Source organism: Paralichthys olivaceus, chromosome 14 (assembly GCF_024713975.1).
Source record: "Paralichthys olivaceus isolate ysfri-2021 chromosome 14, ASM2471397v2, whole genome shotgun sequence".
NCBI classification, from domain to species: domain Eukaryota; kingdom Metazoa; phylum Chordata; class Actinopteri; order Pleuronectiformes; family Paralichthyidae; genus Paralichthys; species Paralichthys olivaceus.
In genome coordinates this window covers 4493937-4517926 of record NC_091106.1, presented here as the reverse complement: position 1 = coordinate 4517926, position 23990 = coordinate 4493937, and the positions used below count along the sequence as shown (strand labels likewise).

At 39.8% G+C, this 23990-nt stretch overlaps 1 protein-coding gene across 1 annotated transcript; it reads left to right on the top strand.

The window, feature by feature from the left end:
• Positions 1-1314: 1314 nt before the first annotated feature.
• slc1a4 (solute carrier family 1 member 4) lies at positions 1315-23368 on the top strand. Its single transcript, XM_020098297.2, has 8 exons — positions 1315-2066; positions 10683-10725; positions 12829-12894; positions 16701-16867; positions 16981-17214; positions 18104-18298; positions 18421-18555; positions 20015-23368. Exons 1-8 carry the CDS (start codon positions 1552-1554, stop codon positions 20259-20261), a joined length of 1602 nt encoding a protein of 533 aa, XP_019953856.2. The 5' UTR covers positions 1315-1551; the 3' UTR covers positions 20262-23368.
• Positions 23369-23990: the final 622 nt, after the last annotated feature.

Below are 23990 nucleotides of genomic sequence, written 5' to 3'. Positions count from 1 at the left end.
GAAGTGAAAGGGAGGTCAGAGAAATTGAGAGAAAAGACACCCCCCCATCCTGGGTGTTATCCGTCTCATCATTATTATGAAATAATATGCATTAAAAGCAGCAGTAGCTCAGGCCATAGAGACTTGGCTTGGGAACCAGAGGGTGGCTGGTTCAAGTCCAGCATGCACTAAAAGTATGGAAGGTACCAGTTCACCTCCTGAGCAAGGCACCAAACCCCCCAATTGCTCACAGGGTGCTTCTCTGGGGCTGCCCATCACTCTACTCTCTCCATTTTTGCATGTCTATGAGCCCCTTGTGTGCATGTATAAATATATAAAAAATAAAATGAGTGTAAAAAGAATTTCCCGCTTGGGGGATCAATAAAGTATGTCTTCTTCTAATTACAGATGCAACATAAAGCATTTTAGGTTCTGAAACACCGAACCCCCCTCTCATGTGGCTCACAGTGGTTTGGTCCACTGCCCATCTCACACACACACACACACACACACTCTGAGTCTCTCTCTCTCTCAGAGCATTGTGATCTCATTGTGTCCCATGAAGTCTCAATAGTTTAATTCTATCAACAGTATAAAACACATTTACATTTAACCACCTTGGTACGTGCTGCTGCCTCTAAAGCACATTTAAATGAATTAAAATGTTCATAACTCAGTAAATTTTTGAACCGATATTCAAGCTGTTTGCTTGGTTACAAATGTCAGATGTGTATATATGTATACATATGATACAGAATGTTTGGTTGCACTAAACCTGCTGCTTTGTGGGTGGATGGGGTCCGTCTGGGCCTAAATGCCAGGGCCAAGATGTTGTTCCATCCAACCCTGGTTCCCACAACCAGCACATGGAGACTGCAGAGAGAAAAGAAAACCTCTGGCAGAACCAGACCCAGCATGAGAGGCTTTGTGCCTCCACTGGTGGGGGGTGACGGGAGAAAAATGAGGAGAGGGATGTGAAAGGATGGTTAAAGTAGATCCAGATGGGAAGCTGAAGAACATTTGACTTGGAAGAAGCTCTGGAGTAGAAAATGGTTTATCGGCCTTAAATAACCAGTGAGAGAAAAGAGTACATGATGTAACCGGTGTATCCATGACAGGGCAATAAAGAAGCGTAGGGATACAGGTTCATTCCTTACTTAACTGAGCATAATGTGGAGAGGATGGAGACAACAGACAGGATGTGAAATAACGGAGAGTTGATTTTTGATTTTGGGGAAACTCTTCTTCTTGTAATCATTTTGGTGCCATCTCTTTCCAGTAAATTCAGCAGAGGGAACTGTGCCACATGCCAGATAGGAACTCGGGCAATCCCTTCTGCTCTTGCATCATTTGCTCTCAGTATAAAGCGGCGGGATCTGTGCGCATGTCCCACTCGCTTTTTGTGTCGTCCCTCATCTTCCATTGGCTCCCGGTGAGCTCTGCGCGCAGCCCACTCACAGCACCAGCCTTCAAGCACAGTGCGTGCAGACGTCGGTGTGGAGCCATCCCACGCTGCCTACCAGTGACCGGACTCAGCTCTCCCACGCTGCTCCGAGAACAGAGAAAGACACGATGGAGAAAATGAGCGAGATCAACGGACACGCGTTGCCCAAGTCGGACTCCACCGACAAGATGATGGAGAAGAGCGCGCAGAAGAGCTTCTTGGAGAAGGTGGCGGCGTGCCTGAGGAAGAACCTGCTCGTGATCATGACTGTGTCCGGCGTGCTGGTGGGCGTCGGGCTCGGCATGATGGTCCGCAACATGAACCTGACCAAAGCGCAGATGACCTACTTCGCCTTCCCCGGGGAGATGCTCCTCCGGATGCTGAAGATGATCATCCTGCCGCTGGTCGTCTGCAGCCTCATCTCCGGCGCCGCCAGCCTGGACACGCGCTCCCTGGGCAAACTGGGTGGCATCGCGGTCGGCTACTTTCTGGTGACCACGCTGATCGCCTCGAGCATCGGGGTGGCCCTGGCGTTCATCATCAAACCCGGCGTGGGCGCGGGGGGGCTGAACACCAACAAACTGGGACTGGAGAGCATCACCACCGACAAGGAGACCGCCGACTCGTTTCTGGATCTGGCCAGGTACTGTGGCAACAATCCGAAAAACTACAGACTGCTGTGTAGGTTCACTGCAGGACGAGACAACACAGGCTAGTGGGATTGAGTTTGTGGCACAGCGAGCTTCAGGCGCACTGATCACACACATGGAGCGATCCAAAGCGCACACACTCACACAGACACACCATGAAGCACATGGTGGTGCACTGTAAATCACGACAGATTCATCCTGTGATATAGTCACAGATGAATATGTCGTTTTTACTGATGTAAAGTTCCTCTCCACAGATGCTCAAGGTGATTCCTCTGAATACCTTTAAAATAGTGGGTGTGACCATTCGAAAAACTGCGTTGATTTGACTCTGCAACCTGTTCCTGTTCTCGTCCTGAGCTGAATGGGTTGTCTCACACCATCATGCACACAGACTGTGTTGTTGAGGCAGTTCCATGAATGATCATACAATCATTCTACAGACACTCCTTTGTAAAATGTACTTTTTATTTATCCCAGCTCTCTGCTTGCACAATACACGTCTGGAGTACACTTACTTATTTATTTAAGTGTATTTAAATATATTTAAGTACTTACTTTAAACATTTACTCCACTTCATTTCAGAGGGTGATATTGTACCTTTCATTGCACTACTTTCGTACACAAAACATTGGATCATTGATGACAATGAATAAATGACAAAATTATATACATTATGTAAGAGTCAAATGTTGCACATATGTCAATGCATCAGTCACACCCATCAAACATAATTTTATGGAACACTGGTCTATTTTAAACACTTATTAATACAGCCGCTTGACTTGCATCAGCGTATTTGTACATTGGTTTATGCTACTTTTACTCAAATAAGTACTCTGAGTACTTCTGCAGCAGAACTCAGCATGCAGTGTGAAGTGCTGAAGTGCCACTTTGTCATGCTTTCATTCAGGCTTTGTCCTTTGCGCGGGAAAGGAAAAGGGGGAGTTGCACGGTGGATTTCTGCAGAGGCATGTCAAGGTCTTGTGTGCAGTTTTGGGATCTTTTATGTGAAATGTGAAAATGTTTTGTGGAAATTTGGAAATAAAGCTACTGGAAGCTTCAGTCTCCTGATATAAGAGCCTGAAGTGACCCAGACATGAGGAGACCTAATAATAAGTTCCCGCAGTGTGAGGGAAAGCTGACAGCTGCTGTGAGAGTGCAGTGTATTTTGAGGTACAGAAAGAGGTGGAGGGATCAGCAACACTGTCTGCAGCTCTTAGCAGTTCTACCTTATCATGACAGCAGCTGGACAGTCTGCTTTTATTTCTCAGTGATACACGGCAGAATTTGTTTTTGTATTGCCGACCTGTTACTGAAGGAAGGATGAGAGAGAATTCTCTTAATCATATTCCTCTGTTGCTGACAGTTTAGGATCACCAGAGCTTTCTGGACTTGTGCAGAGACTGAGGAAGGTTTAAAGGTTTTATTGTGGGGATAAGGAAATGGAGATGGTTGCTGGTAGAGTGAGGTTCTGGCCGATTGACCGTGAGCGAGTGGGCGTGTTGATGACATTTTACGCAACGGAAATACAGACACAAAGTGATGCCATACATGTAGAAGACACAGAAAAAGATTTTAGGTTTTGATGATCTCCTTCCGTGTTGCGCATGTGTGAAAGGCAAACACCAGAGAAAGTCCGGACCCTGCTGTGCGGACATTCTCTGCAGATCATGTCTGAAAACAGCTTTACACGGCAGACCAGGTGTCAGAGTCCCACTCTGATCTTGGCATAGGTCCTCTCTGGCTGTAGATGTACTCAAATAAAGCTTCATCATTGCTGGTGACTGTCAACAATGGATAATGATGATTACACTTTCCCAGAGAAATAGTCAAACGTTTTTCTAGTTTGCGGACACAGGAGTCACAACATCTTGCATCATTACAGCTGTTGTGAGGACAAACGCTCTTGCATAAAGTTTACACTCTGACGCAGAGTTTGTTTGTCCAACAAGCAGCTTTTACAAGACCTCATTCTGACAGTGACAAAGTTATGTAGGCAAACTTTGTGGTGACGGAGCTGATAGCTGAGAAGCTCACACCTCATTGAGAAGGAGACATTGTGAAGGAACCTTGTTGCTGCTCCAGAGCTGCTAAAACCAGACAAATTCAAAGTGTCCGTTTGTCTCAAGGGTTCAATGAAGATTACTGATATTGTACAAAATGAAAACACTGGAGGACAATGCAAGAGATTTCCAGTTTTTCTCCCTGGCCTGTGACAAAACAAACTCTACCCAACAATATTTGGGTGTGGTATAAATGCTGAGTTTCATGCATGGCTATGACTACCCAATGCCAAGAGGTGTTTTATCTTGCACATTTGCTTCCTCGGAAAAAAGCAAAGCCTGATATGACAGTTTTATATGCTGGTGAGTTTGCAAAACTCCTTCAGGCGTTTGGAGAGAGGTTTCGGGAACCAATTAAAGTAAACAAAGGGAATTAAACATATTTGCTATGTTGTTTGATGAGAAGTGAGCTGATGTGCCAGACAACTTCACTGAGCTGCCAAGTAACGACAAGGTAAAAGCTTCAATAGATACAACCTCCCCCTATGAAGACTAAGGGCCTGATCCACTCAGATCCCAAATAAAGAATACTAAATTGCATGTACATTATAACAGATTGCACATTTGCTTGGTGGGTGTTTTGTGGGTCTTCTACTAAAAACAATTGTGCAAATGATAACAGGTGCAAACATGGTAGAGGCAGTAGTATTTCAATGAGATGTGGTGTGCTCAATTTATGTATTTGCGCAGTAGAAACACCCGATATTTCATATTCATAACGGCCAAAGTACTAAATGAACAGTGCGTGTTATTCTGCACGCGATCCTCAGTATGCACCATTAGTAGATCAACTTGCATGTTTTTTTGTGGGTGAAATCAAGTTTGCACGCGTTTTTACATGTGCAAACCTTTAGTAGATCAGGCCCTATGCACGTCCTGTTTCTGAGGAGTCATGACATCAAATTGATTCCTACAAAGATTCAGTTACGCACAGGTCTGACTCAACCAAACTTTAAAAAACCAGTAGCATCATCACTGCTATCAGACATCAGACGCCTAATTAAAAAGAAACGGTTCCAGCCATCACATTAGTGGCCCTCAAGGTATTTACCAAACCGATACCATGTATTTAAAGTATTTTCGTTTCACACAGATAAAACTGGATCTTTGTTTGTTCCAAATCAGCAGTTGTGTTATACTGCCCCTGGCAAGTGCAAGTTTAGCAAGCAACTTGGTAATATTTCACACTTGAAAGTCCCTCAAGTAAAACGGCGATGTGTACTTTCTGCAAGACTCCAGTGTCACGGGTTGACGCTGGAGTCTTGCCAATAACAACATTAGCCATAAGCCATACAACAGTGACATCACTGCCATACTGGGTTAGAATCCATTATCTAAGTTGTTGTTTGTGGAATCATTATCTTAAAGGTCAAAAAAAAAAATCTGACCATCTCTAGTCTAAAGCTGTATGTCACTTATACTAGCTGCAACATTCTCCTGATTATTTCTATGGAAAGGCAACACAAAGTGACATCAGTCATTTGGTTGGTCCGTAGGTCCGTCCACCACCTGGTCCAGACTGAAATATGTCAAAACACTTGGATGGATTGGCTTCAAACGTTTCACAGACATTCATTGTTCCCTGATGATATATCATGATGACTCTGATGATCCACTGATTCTTCTTGGGTCATGAAATAAAGTACCCTGGAAAAAGGCTAAATCTTGATAATGAGCGTGTTCCAATCTTCTTCTGTTGCCGTGTTGAGTGAAATGCAGCACATTGTTGGCAGAATTTGCTGTTTTACCTTTAAGTTCTTGACTTTCCCATTTCTTCCATTTCCTACCTCTTGCCCTGTATTTCTCCTGCTGTTGTGATCTGGTGCCCCACCTCGACGTGTGACCTGTGGCTCACTGTCTCCCCTCTTCTCGTGTATTTAGTCTCTGTGCTCCTCTCACTTTGTACCAGTTCATGTTAGTTCCTCTGTGACGAAGATACCAGTCATTATTCGTGGTGTTTAGTCTTCCTTGTGTATTTGCTCTCATAGGTTTTTGACCTCGCCTCTGTCTCGTCCCTTTTTTGGTTTGTTCACCTGTGTGTTTTTGTCTTCCTGTGTATCGACCAGTTTACCAGTAAGGACCCAAACTCTGGAATGACCAGCTTAGATTAGATTTACTACTTTTAAATCCATTCTTAAACATTCTTCTTTGTGAAGGGGTGTTGCATGACACAAGGAAAAATGAATACAATGTTGCTGTGGATCTGGATCCAGGATGTTTTTTATTTTACTTTCTTTAACATTGTGAGATATAAAGTTTTTTTTATCATCTCCTTTGATTTCTCAGCGAATAATCCATTTATCTTAATGACCAACAAAAAACAGAAATGTTTAGACATTTATGTATGTGTCCAATTTTATGCAGATCCATATAAAATGGGGGATCTAGTGAATTTTAACATGGTTTCATAAGGGGACTGTAGGGTCTGGGTGGAGGTATATGCTTTACGTCATTTATAGTTCAATTTAATTTAAAAGTCATTTGATATTATTATTATTTTTAATTCTTTTTTTGAGGCACTTTGTATTTTTGTTCCAAAAAGTGGTACACAAATAAAGCTTATTATTATTAGTAGTAGTATTACATATTTGACCCTGTAGCTCAACTCTTAGCATTATCTTAACACTGTCACCACACAAGCTCATTAATGATTTGATCTGAACTATTAATTCATACAGAAGATTTTATGTTGCCACTCTCAGACTAATGTTCACAGAATTTTGCTTAATTTAAAACTAAATATTTAATGAACAAATGGGATGACTTATAATAAACTCTGGTTATTATCTTTTATGTAAGTATTTTTCCGTTTGAGTAAAAGAATCATGATTTGTAAACATGTTGCATGAAAAGCTGTTGTGCAGTAAAATAGCCACAACAGTTCGACACAGAACCAAATAAAACCCTGAGTCTGCGAAAAAACACAGAACCACTCAGGAGCACATTAGCTGAATAACTCATTCTGCTGCATCGTTCATGATGTCTGGCTTCAATTAATTAGGAAATCAAGTTGTTATGTAACAGGGCTTTAAAAATCAGACCACACAGAAGAGGCAGTGGGCCTCTGCGGAGCCTCTGTGGGAAAAAAAACAGTTCTCTGCTCTGGTTTCCAGAGTTAATCCAGATCCTCACCTCCATCATGTGATTGTAGGAAACCTGACCGACTTCATGCAGAGAAAGAAAGTTTAGGAAGCTGTGGCAACGAGAATAGAAAAATACATTTATTACCATGATTAAGAAAGTAAAGAGATGAGGAAGTGAAGATAGCATGGCTACCTGCCAGTGTGGTCAGTGGAGCTAACACATTTAACAGCTGAAGCAGCATTTGGCTCTGGACTGAGTCGACAGGTCAAAGAGTTATGAACTGAATTGCATGGCTGCACGTCTGGCCCTGGGAATAAATGTGATCAAAGTCTGTGTTTTTTTGCACAATGCATTATGACCCTAATGGATAACGTTACAATAAACACACACTAATACACGGAACAAGCTCACAGGCTTCCAATAATCCCTGTGTGCTTTACTTACAGTGGTGAAAATAAACTTAGCGTGGCGCCTATACACACAGACTGTCAAGGAAAAAGTTTGTATAGTGGGTTTATAGACAAAAAGAACGGTGCACCAAAACCAGACTGTGTTCATAAGATGAATAATGAACTTCATTCAAAGCAGAGTAAATATCATCTATTTCATCAGTGTGGCTCTGATGTAAACACAAACAGGGTTTTCAAAGCTACCAAGACATTTAAAGATCTTCCACTTAATGAAAATAACTACAGACATGCCAACATTCTGTGCAGTGTCGCAGTTGTCTGAACAATTCGTTGAAATCTTGTAGAAATTGCAATATGGACAAATGAAACATCTAAATCCTAATAGCTGAATATTTTTATAAAGTTAATGTGTTTGAAAAGTCACATACTATACAATTAGTTTTTCCAGGCAACACGCTTGTTTGATCATCATCTTTTTTTATATTTCTTTACAGTGAATAAGAAATTTAAAAGCTTGTGACTCAAATCTCAACCACAATACCAGTAAAAATGATCGTTTTGGTTTTTGTTTCAGCCTTAGGTTGGCAGTTACATTGGAAATACAATCTGATATCAACACGGCCTATTCAGCAAAATTAGCAGATTCAGTCTTTAGTTCATGATCGATACCACTCTCCTGTCTGTGCTTTTCCCTTGTGACCTCCTGACTTTTCCTTTACTGCCATGAGGTGGACGTTTTGAGTTGTTAGTGAAATATCTTAAACTTTCTTTAACTTGCTTAAACTTATAACTTGTGCTATTAAACTGCAGTATGCTAACATGCTGAACAATGAACATTAAATCTCTTAAACATCAGCATGTTGTCATTGAGCACACATTTAGCTTTAAGTATAGCCTCATAGAAGTGCTACTATAGCTGCAGTCTAACGATTTGACACAGACTACTGTCACACTGTTGGTTGCTTCATTGTTGAGCAAATTGCTTATCTTGTTAAACAAAATAACAAGATGAATTCCATCTAGATGTTCATGTGATAAATCCACCATGAATTTGCCCCCTGGATCAAACCGACTTAACTGACCTAATGATGTGTTACATATATAATGGAATAATCTAAAACCTTTGAGTTGAAGAATTGAAGTCCCAATTGGCCAACAGCAGCAGCTCCTGTAATTCAAATAAGATAAACCAGTTAGCTGGATGTGTTCCAATTCAAATGAACACCATGTTCATTCTCTAATGAGGGGAACCAGTTAGAACCATGGCTGATTTAAAAAAAACATAACATTTGCTATATGAGATGCCTTTAATGGCTTTTAGCTTAAGTGAATCTCAATGTCTCACTGATGCAATATGCACAGCCTCCCCAGCTCTGAAGGGTCGTCTCTATCTGTGCTGTCAATGTGACCCTAATTCAACATTTTGTGCAGAACCTGCCAAGAGATAGCAACCTGTGCAGACCAATAAAACATCATCTTTTATAGAAACGTATTTTCTTAAATAAATTAGATGGTGTGAGGCCAACCACCAACCACAGCCTGACCTTTAGCTGTAATGTCTAAAGGTCAGGCTGGTTTTTAGGAGACGGGTACAAAACTAATGTATTAACAAGAGACATGTCCATAAAGCTAAAGCGTGCTGACTTGTGAATGATTGACCATCTGGTGTCTACAAATAACAGAATTCAATTGCACACACAGGAAAAACTTCCAGATCAATGTTTCACCTTTGTAACCTTCTGTGTTAATCTTTGGTTAACCCTGGTGACAAAGGATGCAGACCGTGCTTCTTGCTCTGTACGCTGCCAACAACTGTTCTCATGTCTTTGACAGTATAATATCAGGATCTATCGTTCATCAAGTTACACAATTGCAAAATATGAGTTTGCTACTCATTATGATATTTTAGGAAGGAAAGGTGGAAATTAATCATCTTGCCATGAATGCAAACATAGTGCCATGTTTTGTATTTCTTGTTTGTGGAGTAAATTGAATTCTGTTACATTCAAGGAGACGTTTGTGGCCAAAGTGAACATACTATGTTTTGTATACTTCGACCAAGAGCCAACATTTCCCATTAATTCCATCAAGCTGCAGCAAACTGTACACACTCACTATTTTCATTCACATCCATGAATTATTCTCAGCAAATTCAGTGAAAACATAAAAAAAAACCCACCCGACCTTGCAATGTTAAAAAAAAGGGATGAAAAATTCCAGGATCCGCCCTGTTGACCAGTCAATTCTTCCTTGGTCCATGTCCCTTCCTTCTCCTCTTTGCCTAATCCTGCTAGCAATACAGATAAGCAAACAGACAAACAATATAAACACAAAGTCCTTGGTGGAGTAACACACTGCTTCCTCAGGACACAGCTGAAAGTTTAGACTTGTTTTTTCTCAAATATGTTATATTTACTTTTTAGCTCTCCACTTGTAAGCAGCGCCCCACACTGCAGGCCACAGCGGGTGTGCATCCACAACACGCTCATTATCAAGATTTAGTCTTTTTCCAGTGTACTTTATATGATGACCCTAAGAATCATGTAGTATAAATCTGGAACACAGCCAGGGGCAGCATCAACGTGAAAGCCGGGACAAAAAGTCACAATTCTACCACCCCCAACACCAGAGAAAACTATTCCCTTGGACCTTCAGTTGATATATGAACAGTAATCTTCTTGAAAGCATCTTGAAAAGGAAATATCTCAGTGTCTCTCAAGGACAAGTGGAGCAAACATGAGACACTGCTGATTTCCTTTAATTAAGTTTTAACCAGACCTCAGTGGGAGATTTTACGGAGTGGTGGAGTTTATAAAACCCTGGGGAAAGAGCCAAAGTGGAAAGTGTGTTTACTGTTCAGATGAGTTAACTATGTGGTTTTAAAAGTCTGGGGCTTGGATTCATTTGTTGTTTGCTTGGTTTCTTTTTAATTAAGTGCAGGATTTAATATTTCCAGAATCTATAATCAGCTACATGAAATATAACAACTGCACAAAACAGCATGTAATGTCTTGTGGATCTAACTTGTTTTTTCTTTTCCCTTTCTAGGAATTTATTCCCATCAAACCTGGTGGCTGCTGCTTTCCGCTCCGTGAGTGCCAGCACCTCACTTCATCACACCTCACTTTTTTCATCAGTGCCTCTTTTTTATTGCTACTTTCTGTCTTGTCTTCCCTGACCACCTGTGTCCTATGTGGGTTGTTCATCAGAATTTATTTCACCAGCCATGCAGATGCCACTCCGTGTTCATTTACTGCACGGTAGCGCTGAGAGCCTCTTAATGAGGCGTCGTTCAGAATATAGACACCGGCTGCTCTCCGTTGCTCGCACAAATGCCTCTTTTCCTTGTCCTTTACCAGCCGTTACCATGGCAAAACCATTCCATTCCAGTCAGCCTAGCAACCCACCTCGCCTCGCTGCTTTTGAACATGGCCCGCTCCACTTCCTAGAATTATGATCCTGTTTGTAAAGGCTAAAAAAAAGAACCAGGAAAGTTCAATATTTGGGGATCCGGGGGATACAAGATGGCCATGCACAAAGAGAGCACACACACACACACACACACACACACACACACACACACACACACACACACACACACACACACACACACACACACACACACACACACACACACACACACAAACACACACACACTCAAATTTTTAAACAAATAGCCTGAAACGTGCCTAAAGCCATGATCAGCAAATAATAAAGCTGCAAGCAAGGTGGTGACTTCAAACAGGCAGAATAAGCTGTGTTTCAAAGTGCAGTCAGGTCAAAGAGTTCAATAATCCTCCCACCCACCCAGCCTATACCGTGTTAGAGCCCCTGTGGAAGGGTTCCAAGTGTGGATTAAACCAAGACACCAGAGGAGAGGGGAGATTTATACAAAATGACAAGCGCTAACATGTTTAAACAGACATTTAAACATGAAGTGTAAGATTTAAATTATGGGGAAGGGTGTCCTCTCAGGTTCATGTCTCTGCATATCCACCAATGTTTCAGTATCAAGAAACTACTGCCTCATTAATCTGTATAGCTCCGTTTAGATGTTTGGAACCTTTATCCTATAAGGCTGTGTAAAGAAAATCAGAGCAGGAGACACAGAATTCGTGGTGTGTGTGCATGATGCTGTGTGTGTGTGCATGATGCTGTGTGTGCATGAAAACCTCCAACCTCCCTCTTAGGTAAATCTGAAAAAACTAAACAACTATGCATCTGTGAGATCATAATTGTATATTTTACAAAATGTTAGTTATCAGAAAAAACTTTTAACTGTTAGTGTTGCTCTGCACAAATGGTTCAAATAAAAAGAGTGCTTTGATTTATGAGGGTTGGGCAACTTTATTCATAAAGTCAGGTGAGAAGATGGATACCACTGTCAACTCTAAAGTTCAGCAAACAAGATAATTATCGGTTGCGTCAACAATCATATACTTAAATCTTGTCATTGAATCACTAACTACTGTTGAGAGTTGAGGAGTTCTTGGATAGGTAGCAGTTAGTGATCAGTGTTTCCTGCCCAAAGCTAGCATGCTCTCATGAGTCCCTTTACCACTGGTCAAAAAAACCCACTAACACCCACTAATGTGTGGCTCTCGTCTGCAATGGGAATGGATTCAATTAGCATTCACTCCGGGGTCAAATGACTCTGCAGTAGGTAGACGCAGGTTTTTATCGACTCCAGCTCAGAATATGCACATTTTGCCAGAAAGCAGGGTGAGAGAGTGCCTCAGTTTTGGATGTGGTGGCACCAGGGTGAAAAAAGTGAGAGGTTAACTTCTCTACTGGCATTGGGAAAGGAGTTGATCACCTTTTATTTTTGGGATTCCCCTTTTTTTTTAAAAACGATGTATATTGAGAGGTAATGGACTCTCGAAATTCAGACATTGACTTATCTAGCTTTGAAGAAACAAAACAGATACATAGAATATTAAAAAAAAAAAAAAGATTATATAAAGTATACTAGTATCACAACTATGTAAACACATTCATTTCATTCCATGTTTTACATCAACAGGCAGTTGACAAGAACATTTGTGGCCTCTGTTTCAAAATGGAGATGCATCAGGATACAGCACCGACATTAGCAATAATGTTGACACTATAGCTACACATTTTAGCACAAGTATGAACCAAACAAAAATATATGAACAATCAGCATCAACCTGTCTTTTATTTCATGTTTCAGTATGCCACCGACTACAAGATGGTTGCTGTGGGGAACGACACCAATGGGACCACCCTCTATCAAAAGGTACAAACTGTCTAAAACATGTACATAACACTGAAGGACATGCACATTCACATGCACATATTATATGTTGTGTGAAATTTAAACATTGCAAGGAAACAAGGAAAAGTTCTCCCACCTGGAACAAGACAAAACAGTTACTTCTGCTAAATTAAAAAGTGGTGGATAAAGTTGGTTCCCAGCTAGAACCAATTCCAGCAGTTTTTCTGAGGTGTGAACTGTGACGACATCAGTGGGTTTGTCACGTTCCACAGGATTAAAAGAGACAACATAATAGACTTCTTCTTATCATTAAAAGTTGGTCAATACTTGCTTTTTGATTTTAAAAAGTATCTGTGTGAACAAAATAAAATCTCCCAGGTTGTCATTAAAACGGTTCGATTGACACTGGTGGAAATGTGAGCTGGTTCACTAGATAGCAAGTTAACAAGAATCCTGAAGGTAACCAGTTACAGAACTGGAGCTTACTTGTTTGTGAGACTGTCAAATGATTTGTTTTTAGGAGAATGTTCCAAGGTTGATGGAGAAATGCTGACGTGTTTGGAAGTGTCTTTATGAACTGATTAAATAGGTTTGGTTTGTCATTAGAAATACAGCTGGTGTGTCAAACTTCAAACTAAATGGTCACTGTGCATTTAATGATTAAAAAAATGTCACTGGGATCAAGGTTATTATAGTTTTGAAATTTTCATTAGTTTTTATTTTGATTTAGTTTTTCAGTTGGCTTTTTTTATTTCAGTTTAGTTTTAGTTAGTTCAACAAGTGATTTTGTAGTTTTAGTTTAGTTTTTATTTTGAGGAATCGACTAGTTTCAGTTTAGTTTCTTATTTAGTTTTAGTCTCAGTTTTAGTTTTTCCAGGTATTAAGAGAAAGCCTTGACTTGTTGAAGCTGAAAAAGGATGAAACAATGTGTGACGCCAAATATGGTTTATCAAGTCCTTTAATTTCATTCTTTAACCATCACCTGCAGGACAGGCAGTAATTGAGGGAGAAAACGAAATGACAACGAAAATGAAGCTGAATTTATCTGCAATTCACTTTAGTTTTAGTTAGTGTTGCATTGTTCATTGTAGTTTTTATTTAGTTTTTTGTAATTGTCGTTTTTATTTTTATTTCAGTTAACTAAATTATTTTTTCATTGCTAGTTAACATCTACTAAGTTTCCCTTAGTAGATGTTAACTTACTGATAACATGTTTTAACTTAAATAATTGTTTCATCATTTCACATCAGTGCAGTCATTGATCATTAAAAACTATTTTTTAACAAATTAACATAAAGCACAGAGGAGCAAATTAAAAAGTCTTGATCTACTCTGATACTGAAGACAATCCTATCTATCCTGATGAGTTGATCTTACTCAAGTTTTAACAAAACTCAGGTTTGTTAGCTTTTAGTCAATTTAATTTAGTCATTTTAGGCTTTAAAATATCCATGCCATATAACAATAATGACAATAATGACAATAATGAAAATAATGACAATATATTTTATTTGTGTTCCACAAAGTTCTTAAGTGCTTCACAAAAGGATAAAAACAACATAAAATAATAAAATTTAACTATATGAAATATATCAAAACTAAAAATAATATATTTTTTAGAAAGAATTTAAGCTGTTAAATCCTACAAAAGCACAACTAATCTGGGCTCTGGAAATGGACTCCACTTTTTCAACTCTTAATGTTGTTGTTTTTTTGCCACTTGTGAGAACGGGAATTTCCTAGAGACTGTCCTCCTGCCCAAGCTTATAGGCAGTAGATTTACATGCCCTTGATTTAGATAAGTCGGCATCATAAATACTTTATCTTTACTGACAATCTGACCTGAGGGCAGCATATAGAAGGGGAACAATAACGGACCAAGGATTGACCCTTGAAGAACCCCATGACTGAAATGGGATAAGAGGAGTTCCCAACCACAACAGAGAATAAGTCAAGGATAGGATGTAATCATCAACAGCAGCCCATTTTGAACAGACTCAGGTTTTAAAACACTGTAACGGGACAGAGTGGCCTTTGTGTCAAAGGCTGCACTCAAGCCTAACAGAAGGAGAATGGAGCTCTCACTCTTATCAACAACAAGGAGTAGATTATTTGTTATCTTAACCGAGGCTGTCTCAGTCCCAGAAACAATTACTTTCTCCGACACATTAGATAAGACAATTATTTTACATAAGTCAGTAATTACTGAGTGAGAGGTTAAAGAGTTTTTAAGGCCAGGGGGTTCGACAGTTGCTGTGTTTTAAAGAAGAAGGAAAAGAAGTAGTTGGATTATAGACATGTGTATGGTGAGTTTGTTCATTTGTCAGAAGCAGAGACAGAACAAAAGTAGCATAAAAAGAAAGCAGCCTCAATCGCACAAGAATACTAAAGAACATTGTAAGAGTAAAATGATTCAGCAGGTTTTATTGCAACTTGTATTACTTACAGGTTTCTAAATAACTGTTTGTAGGACTATCTAATTTAGCTAAATTATGAACATAGAATAATCATCTAAATCCTACTACTTTTCCCCAGTGGCTATGGCTTGACCCTATTGTCCCAGTATAGAGGAACAATTGGGAGATCTGATCTTGGCATCAGTCCATGGTATTTGTCTGTCATGGGTCATGGTGGACAGCACCTCCCAAATGCCAGGGGATGAAGCTAGCAGGGCTGTGGGAGAACTCGGGACAATGGGAGAGGATTGAGCTCAGGATTTGTCCTTGTCCTTATTCGTTATCCATCATCCATTTCAATGAATCAGCCAACTGCCCCTAGACCTGGGCACTGATGCACACATGCTGCAGCAAGAGGTGCTGGATAAACTACTACAGAATTCATCAGTGCCATTGTTTGACATAATGAGTTCCCAGTCCAAGTTGTTGCGTTGACCTATGTTTTAGTACATCAATCCAGTCCACCACATATGTCCAGACTGAGATGTAGAACAAATTAAATTTGTGAGACATTCTCAATCCCTTGAGGATTATGATGTCTCAACAACTATTGGATGGATTGGCACAGTCTTTCCTGGATTATAGATGATGATGCAATATCTTAATGACTGTTGGGTTGATTGCCATGAAATTTGTTGCATAAAGGACAGTTAAATTAAATTCCAATAACTCTTAATTGCAATTTTAATTTTGGTGGTAATATGTTGCTAAAACTCATAAACATAATTACATTGTCATTGTGAGGATGTTAGCTTTTAGGTCAGTACAGCCACACTGAGCTGCTAGACACCTATTAATCCAACTTCTTTTAAAAGGCTTTAATTCCAAGGATGGCAGAAGTATTTCAGTGGTCAGATGTGTCAAATTAATTTATGAGTAACCTAGTTTAGCTCTTAAAGGTTCAGTGTGTAGAATCTAGTGACATCATGGTGCAGTTGCATGTTGCAGCTAAATATCCCTCACCTCACCCTCCCCTAAACATGAAGGAGAACCTGTGGCAGCCTTCAGTTTTCATAAAAACTCGAAAGGTGTTTAGTTTGTCCAGTTTGGACTACTGTAAAAAACATGGCAGCCTCCATAAAGAAAATATAAAGTATTTACATATAAAATGCCTTTCTAGGGTAAAGAAAACAACAATTCTAGTGAATCTAGAATAGTAAATCTAGTGAAAACATTACTATGAATATTTTATATCTATACTTCTGCCAATACATGCCTTTCACCTTAATCTTATACACTGGACCTTTAATTAGCTCATTCTGATACCTGTTTCTGTCAGTTCAGATATTTCATGGTATTTTCACCTGTGTTACAGGAGTGTAGTAAAGCGACCCAGTGACTCATATATTGTGTCTCTGCTGTGTGTTTTAGGTTCCTATTGGTACAGAAATAGATGGCATGAACATCTTGGGTCTGGTTTTATTTGCTATGGTGTTTGGTGTGGCTCTGAAAAAGCTGGGAGAGGAGGGGGAGGAACTAATTCGCTTCTTCAATGCTTTCAATGAGGCTACCATGGTACTGGTGTCCTGGATCATGTGGTGAGTAGAGCTGGATGCACATGGGATTTTTTACTGCTGCAATGTAAGCAATATACAGTATCTGAAGTTCATCTGGTAATCTGATTTTCTTTCTGCATTTTCTTATCTCTCAGGTATATCCCTTTTGGCATCATGTTCCTGGTGGGCAGTAAGATTGTTGAGATGGAAGATGTGGTTCTTCTGGTGACCAGTCTGGGAAAATACATTTTTGCTTCGATCCTGGGCCACATCATTCATGGAGGCATCGTCCTGCCTCTCATCTACTTCGGCTTCACACGCAAGAACCCCTTCAGTTTCTTGTCAGGCCTCATCACACCCTTCACCACGGCCTTTGCCACCTGCTCCAGGTATACTGTCCTTATGAACTGTATTGATAGGTAATTTACATTTTAGTGATAAATATCTATGTGATTTAAAAGTCAGATGTGGGCCAGGTAGACTGGCAGGACCTTTCCAAAGGGTTTTGGTGATGGCAGGGATGAAGACAGGGGTACTAGAGATGAATTAAAAAAGATTTGGAGACCCAAATGCTCAATGCTTCAAAGAGACTGCAATACAATGTATGCTGTGTAGTGCCACTCTATTCTCAAGGCTGTCCTTTGTGGGGTGTATTACAAACTTATGTTGTAAATTACCTCTGTCCTAAAGAGATTATCTCAGTCAAGGGACAGAGACGCTGACTGTTTATAATAGCTTTCGACCTGGGCTGTCTTCATAGCTATCATAGTATGGTTTTTAGCAAATGGCATTAATCAGGACTTGTGTACAGAAGCATGGCATCATACTACATAGACTCCTTTTTTTATTATACTCCTATTTGTGCACAGCTTCCCTGACAAACAAATATATCTATACGGTGTTTCAACTTCTTTGTTACAGAAGAAGCTATGCCCCGTTTATCCGGGAACATAAATATGAATTCAGCAGGTTTTTATAAAGATCAGTTCTAAGTGCGATGATTAGAAAACATCAGAGGAGTCTCTTGTTGACCTGCACAAAGTAACGCACCTAACACAGGCCAGGACAGCCAACACAGGGCCTTGTTTAGAGTGGTGTTGGACAGCTGAAGCTCTGGACCTCTGGGAGGCAGAGACTGTTACAGCTTTGCAGTGTTAGAGCTTATGGGTCTTTGGTTGAGAAACTTGAATTAATAAATTGGTAATAGTTTCTCTAAAATGGCTGACAAAGATGCTATAACTTCACTACTGTACTGTATCTCTCCCTGTCACTCCACAGTTCAGCAACTCTTCCCTCTATGATAAAGTGTGTTGAGGAGAATAATGGTGTGGACAAACGAATCAGCCGTTTCATCCTTCCCATTGGAGCCACAGTTAATATGGATGGGGCGGCCATTTTCCAGTGCATTGCTGCCGTCTTCATTGCTCAGCTCAATAATGCTGAACTGAACGCTGGACAGATCTTCACCATCCTGTGAGTCCTGGGGATGATAGAAATGTTTCTCTCTTTTTGTTTAGCATAACCATTCACTTTCTGTTGCTTCTTATTGGTATGGGGGGTATATTTTTAATTCATGGTGTTATTGATTAACATAGGGTGACAGCCACAGCCTCCAGTGTCGGCGCAGCAGGCATCCCAGCTGGAGGCATCATCACCATCGCCATCATCCTGGAGGCCATCGGCTTGCCAACCAATGACCTGTCCCTCATGCTGGCTGTCGACTGGATAGTGTGAGTAAAACCTGTGAACCCAGCCGCTCTCAGAAAACGTACAAAAACCTTGGGTCATGTATGCACACACATTGCCAACATTGTAGTAAGCAAAACTAGACTAGGGTTTCCCAACAGACAGGTCATCAGGCAGGAAGCAAAGGTACACAGTGTGAACAGTGTGTCTGTTGTAATTTCCACAAGCTCCACTGTGTTGTAATAACAAAGCAAACATCCATGCTGGAACACATCTGAAAAAGCATTCCTGCTTCATGAGATTGGCCACAGGTGGCACAGAAGACTGGCTTTCCGTACTCTTTCCAGGGCCTCTACAAGTTCTCATGTTTCTGCCACAAAAACAAGTTTTGAAGATTAGACACTCAGCCCTGTGCAGAAGGAGTTCAATGCTGTTGCTTTTCCATGTATTCGCTCATATTGGGTGATAAGGAGGGCTCTGTGCTCTTTTCAGTACTTTTTTTTGTTTTCTTAAGATGGGAATTGTGTACATTTAACTTAGAGACTATTGTCATAAATTAAATAGATGTAAAAAAAATGTAGTGGCTTAGAATGAAGAGTCTAATCTTACTCTAAATTACTATAACAGGTAACAGTTATATCTCTTAAAGCAACACAATCCAAGATTTGCTCTCGGCTATACTTGGGCTCCCCCTACAGGTGGGATGTATGATTCACTGTCTTAAATCAGAGTTCTGGTTTGAGCCATGTGGTGTTTGCACATTCACTGCACTTAATTCAGAGTAGAACAGTAGCATACAAGCGGACAAGCTAACACAGTAAGCAAATAGCCGAGACAGTTATTGATGTAATGGGTTAACCAGGGTTCTGATGATAAACTCGGGAGTCCACTACTTCACTTACATGACAGCCCAACGTCAAATAAGCAGAACAGCAAACAAGCAAAAGTTAAGGGTTTCTTATCCAATAACAAAAACTACGCCAGGTCAGTATCTGTCCTACATTCTTTGGTCACTTTTAGCTCTCACCGACGAATGAATTATGCTCCGATAATCTACTCTTGTTCATTTTTTTACTTTGTCACTTTCTCTTTTCCTCTCCTTTGTTTCCTCTAAAGTCCACATTGAGAATGTCCAGCTAGTTGTCTCTTGTAGCAAGGTGCAAGCTCCAACTCTAGTTGTTGGTGTGTGACGTGGGCCGTAAAACAGGAAGTAATCTTCCAGCCTGGCACGCCAGGGTTTTATAATTTAGTACCAGGCGTCCAGAGATCGCTTTGGCAATGACAGACATGCCATTCTCCCTATTATAAGTCTGTGTACCATCAAAATGATTTTTAAGATGTTATTTAAAAAAACAACCTGAAACCTTAAAGTGATGCTTTAAGGTCAGGGATTTTCACCATGTAATAATCAATTTAAACCATTAAATGTCATTTGACATTTTTGATAAAAAGACAACTGACCTTTGCCGTGTGATACTTACTGTATGTCCACTTTGTACACAGTGACCGTACCACCACTGTGGTGAACGTGGAGGGTGATGCTCTGGGCGCTGGAATCCTCCACCACATCAACCAAATGGAGATGAAGAAGAAGCAGCAGCAGCAGCAGCAGCAGCAGGATGAGGAGCTGGCAGAAGTCAGGGTGGAGGGAGTGGCCAACGCCCAGGCAGAGGAGGAGACCTCGCCACTAGTAATGCACCAAATCAAAGGCTTAGAGGGAACACCAGAAGCTATCGAATCTGTCCTGTGAACTCAGCAAGACCTTTTAACAATTCTGACATTGCTGCTGAGGGGATACATTTCTCACTTGGTGTCCAATGAAAAAAACAAGGTCACTAACGGTTTCAATTGTGAAGGAAAAAAGTGCCATAGTAGCAGCACTGACAGTCCACAGTGTACTTGCTGCTGCTGTTTTAGAATTTGGCCACTTGGACTAACGTCTCAATAGTTGGTTTCCCAAGAAGTGTTTTAATGTAAATTGGGACATAATGGATAAGAAATCATTAACATTCAAAACATTTCCTCAGTATTGCAAAAACATTAATTTAATTTTCACTAAAAGCTGATTTTTTGTACTTTTTAATCTTTATTAAAGCATTTTGTGATAAACAGTACTGGAAACACTGTAAAATATCTTTAAACCATTCCCAGAGATGTCATAGTTCTGTCTCTGTGTTTAATGCACAATCGGAGATGCTCATAGCCATAATTTTGTATGTCAGAGCATTATCTAGTGCATTTCTTTGTTTAAAATACAGTGACCAAGTATAGAAAACTAACTATTTGGCTAAATCCAACTAGTTAAAATGTTTGTGAGTGTCTGTCATAGCTACAAGTTCAGGAAACCTTTTTAGTCAATTAACTCGACTGGTCAAAAACAAATTCTCTCTTTCAATTGAAGTCAGAATGAAAAAGTCACAATCCAGAGAGATTTTTACAGGATACTCACAGTCTTTTTCTTGCTGACCATCAGTTGACAATGTCAAACATTAACCCTTCAAATGAAAAGTTAAGAATTTGGCCTATTGTTTGACAATTTGCCTCATGCAACATGTTGAGTCCCTAGTGACCAGACTGGCTCAGTATGGTAAGATAAAGGCTGGACCAATTTCGAGTAAACAGACTCAGAGTAAGTCACTGGAAAAATCCCTGTCTAGTCTGTTTATCCCAAATAAACAGAATGTTGCGTTATTTGCATGGTTCTCTAATCGTCTAATGGAAAGAAGACCTCTTAAATAGCCAAATGGAAACATGATAAGCCATGAATATGACCAGACTTCATTTCCCTTTTTATATTAGCATTTTACAGTCGTGTCACCATAACTTTGTTAAGACAGCAGGACATTTCCTGTACAAATCTGCTCCACTAATAATGGCCACATTTTGAAGACCCAGTTATCTTAGCTAACTCTCTTAGCTAAAGTTGCATTTATGCACCAAGGAGTCATAAAAGTTTTGTTTGCTAGTTAACCAGCTAAAGCAGTGTTAACATGCAGTTGTCAATTAGCTATGACTTAGAGTAATAACTGGATTAATACCATTCTTAGCCAAAGGTTAAAGACCTCTATTATGGCTGCAGATCTAAAACCCTGCTGTTCATTAGCATGTTTGTCCTTATGGTCCCCTTGTCTCAAAGAAAATGGGTTTTTTGTTAGATGCCTGTAATAATGTCTGTGGTTAACATTTTTACATTCATTTCTTTGTTCAATTTAAAAATGGCATTGGCTTTTTGTCTAGGGAACCAGGGTGATGCTAACTGTGCATTCAGATGCTCCTCTAGACATTGTTCCGAATTCAGTGTTTTTAAAATAATTTTAAATATATATACAAAACTATGTTAATTTGTTTATAAATGATGATGTCAGCAACTTGGCAACTCGTGTTGTTCCGACTTGAGATGACGTGTTCTCATGAATTCTCCTGGTTGGACACACATTTTTCTGATTATTGTGAGACAACTTGAATGCTCAATCATTTTCAGGTTAGCCTATAAAAGTACCTGTCTCTATCGTCATAAATTTGAAGGCAACTTGAGGATCTAATAGGATCCGACATTGCCAGTCATTGCCAGAATTACACATGATTGAATATTAGTACTGTAAACAAACTGGTTAGACATCATGAAAACACTCCAGTCCCCCATTTATTCAAGAACACACATCTGACTTATGGTTGTCAGTGTAGTTGTTAAGGTTCACTCAAAAAGCTTCAATACATGTTTGCACACACACTGAACCAAAACTGAAAAGATGAGTTCGAACTATAATGCCATTATTTTGTGAATGCATCTTTTGACTTAATACAGATGTTTCTCGGTTGTGTCTTAATGGCAAAGTGTGCATCATACTAACCTTCATTGGAATTGGTAGATAGCCTACATGAGGTTTTCTAATACTTTTCATTTGTTTAATTGTTCAGTGCAACCCACTCCCTGTCGGAATCCATCAATCTTACCACTGACATCTTCAATCTGTGGGATAAACTATTAGCTGTGGTTGCTCTAAAGGGAACATTGGTCATTTCCATTATTGTGGCTTACTTGTGGGGATATTATTTAAGTGTGCACTAGACACTGCTCCATATAACTGACTTTTCCTTGATCTAAGGATATATGTCTCCTTTTAGGACACAGGGCTTGACTGAGCCTTTGCTGTCCTCTAGTGGTGATAGGCATTAATGTGAGAGTAAAAATGTGAAGGTGGTTGCAGCTTTGGTGTCCATAAGTTTTCAGATGAAATTAAAATTTCCTATTTATTTGATCTATTATTATTTGTGTGGAGGAGCTGTTGTTAAGGCCACTTCATGTCTCCCTCTTGTGATGGTATGCTGTATTTTTAGAGGTGAAGGATCTCTGTGTATATGAAATTTCATTCATGTTGCTGTCAGTTTATTTCTGAGTAGCTCATTATGATTTGATGGTGCTGCTTTAGTTTTGGATCATGCTGCTCCAAGATGAATTTAATGAATGAGTCTGAACATTTCTTATTGTTCATTTCAGACTTTTCAAAGCTAACTACTGCTCTATTAACCTAAACTGAACTGTATGTGTAGGTTCTGTTGAGTTGATCTGGTACAATAATTTCTTGCATTGTGGGACATATATATTTGATATTAATTTATTGTAATTGTTTTAACTTTTGTATTATTTGTACTTTCCCTCTTTTTTAAATGAATCCTACTGCGAGTTTTCCTGATAACAAATTGTTGACACGTTTTTTAATTTTAAATTTTTTTTAAATGAATAACCTGCTACCTTGCCTGTGCCATGTCACTGTCTAACACTTTACTGCTGTCTCATTGCTCCGTCTGTCTGATAACATTAAAAGTGGTACAGTAAAATTTTTCATGCAACCAAAATGTGAGTTCTGCTATTTCTAACCTGTTATTAGTTCATAATGTTATTCAGGACATCATGCACAACATTACAGGGGGGCTCTGACTCAGGAGCTGGAGCAGGTCATCCACAGATTGGCAAGTCGGTGGTTTGATCCCCGGTTCATCCTGAGCCCCAAAACCAGTGTATGAATGCGATTTGAAGGAGGAGTGATGTATGAATGTGAAAAGACTAAAAGAGTGTTGCTTTGTCTTGAGAGCTTGAAATTTATGATCCTGCAGATTGAGGCTGCACTGCCCTTTAATGGCCTTTATAGAACCTGGCTCATTTCACATGAATCATTGATGCAATGAATCATTGATAGATATATAATCATATTTCTGGGTTGATAAGGTCACTGGTGCTGACAATATTATTCAGAGATGACTTGTCCTGTTGGTGACAGTTCTTCCCATGCTTTAATTTACTTTATCTCATCTGGCAACACACTCTCTTTTGTTGTTACTACTACTATTCTCATGAATTCTCGTTATTATCAACTAAATACATTTTTATTTGTATAGCAAAATACAATATCTCAAGGTATGGGATCTTACAATATTATTGCAAAACCCTTTAGGTCCCACATTGAGCAAACACTTTGGA

What these genes read in the sequence shown, in the direction of transcription:
- slc1a4 (XM_020098297.2), top strand. Translation starts at nt 1,552, where the DNA reads ATGGAGAAAATGAGCGAGATCAACGGACACGCGTTGCCCAAGTCGGAC. An exon ending in TCGTTTCTGGATCTGGCCAG is followed by an intron (nt 2,067 to 10,682) that starts GTACTGTGGCAA and finishes TTCCCTTTCTAG; the next exon opens with GAATTTATTCCCATCAAACC. An exon ending in CTGGCTGTCGACTGGATAGT is followed by an intron (nt 18,556 to 20,014) that starts GTGAGTAAAACC and finishes CTTTGTACACAG; the next exon opens with TGACCGTACCACCACTGTGG.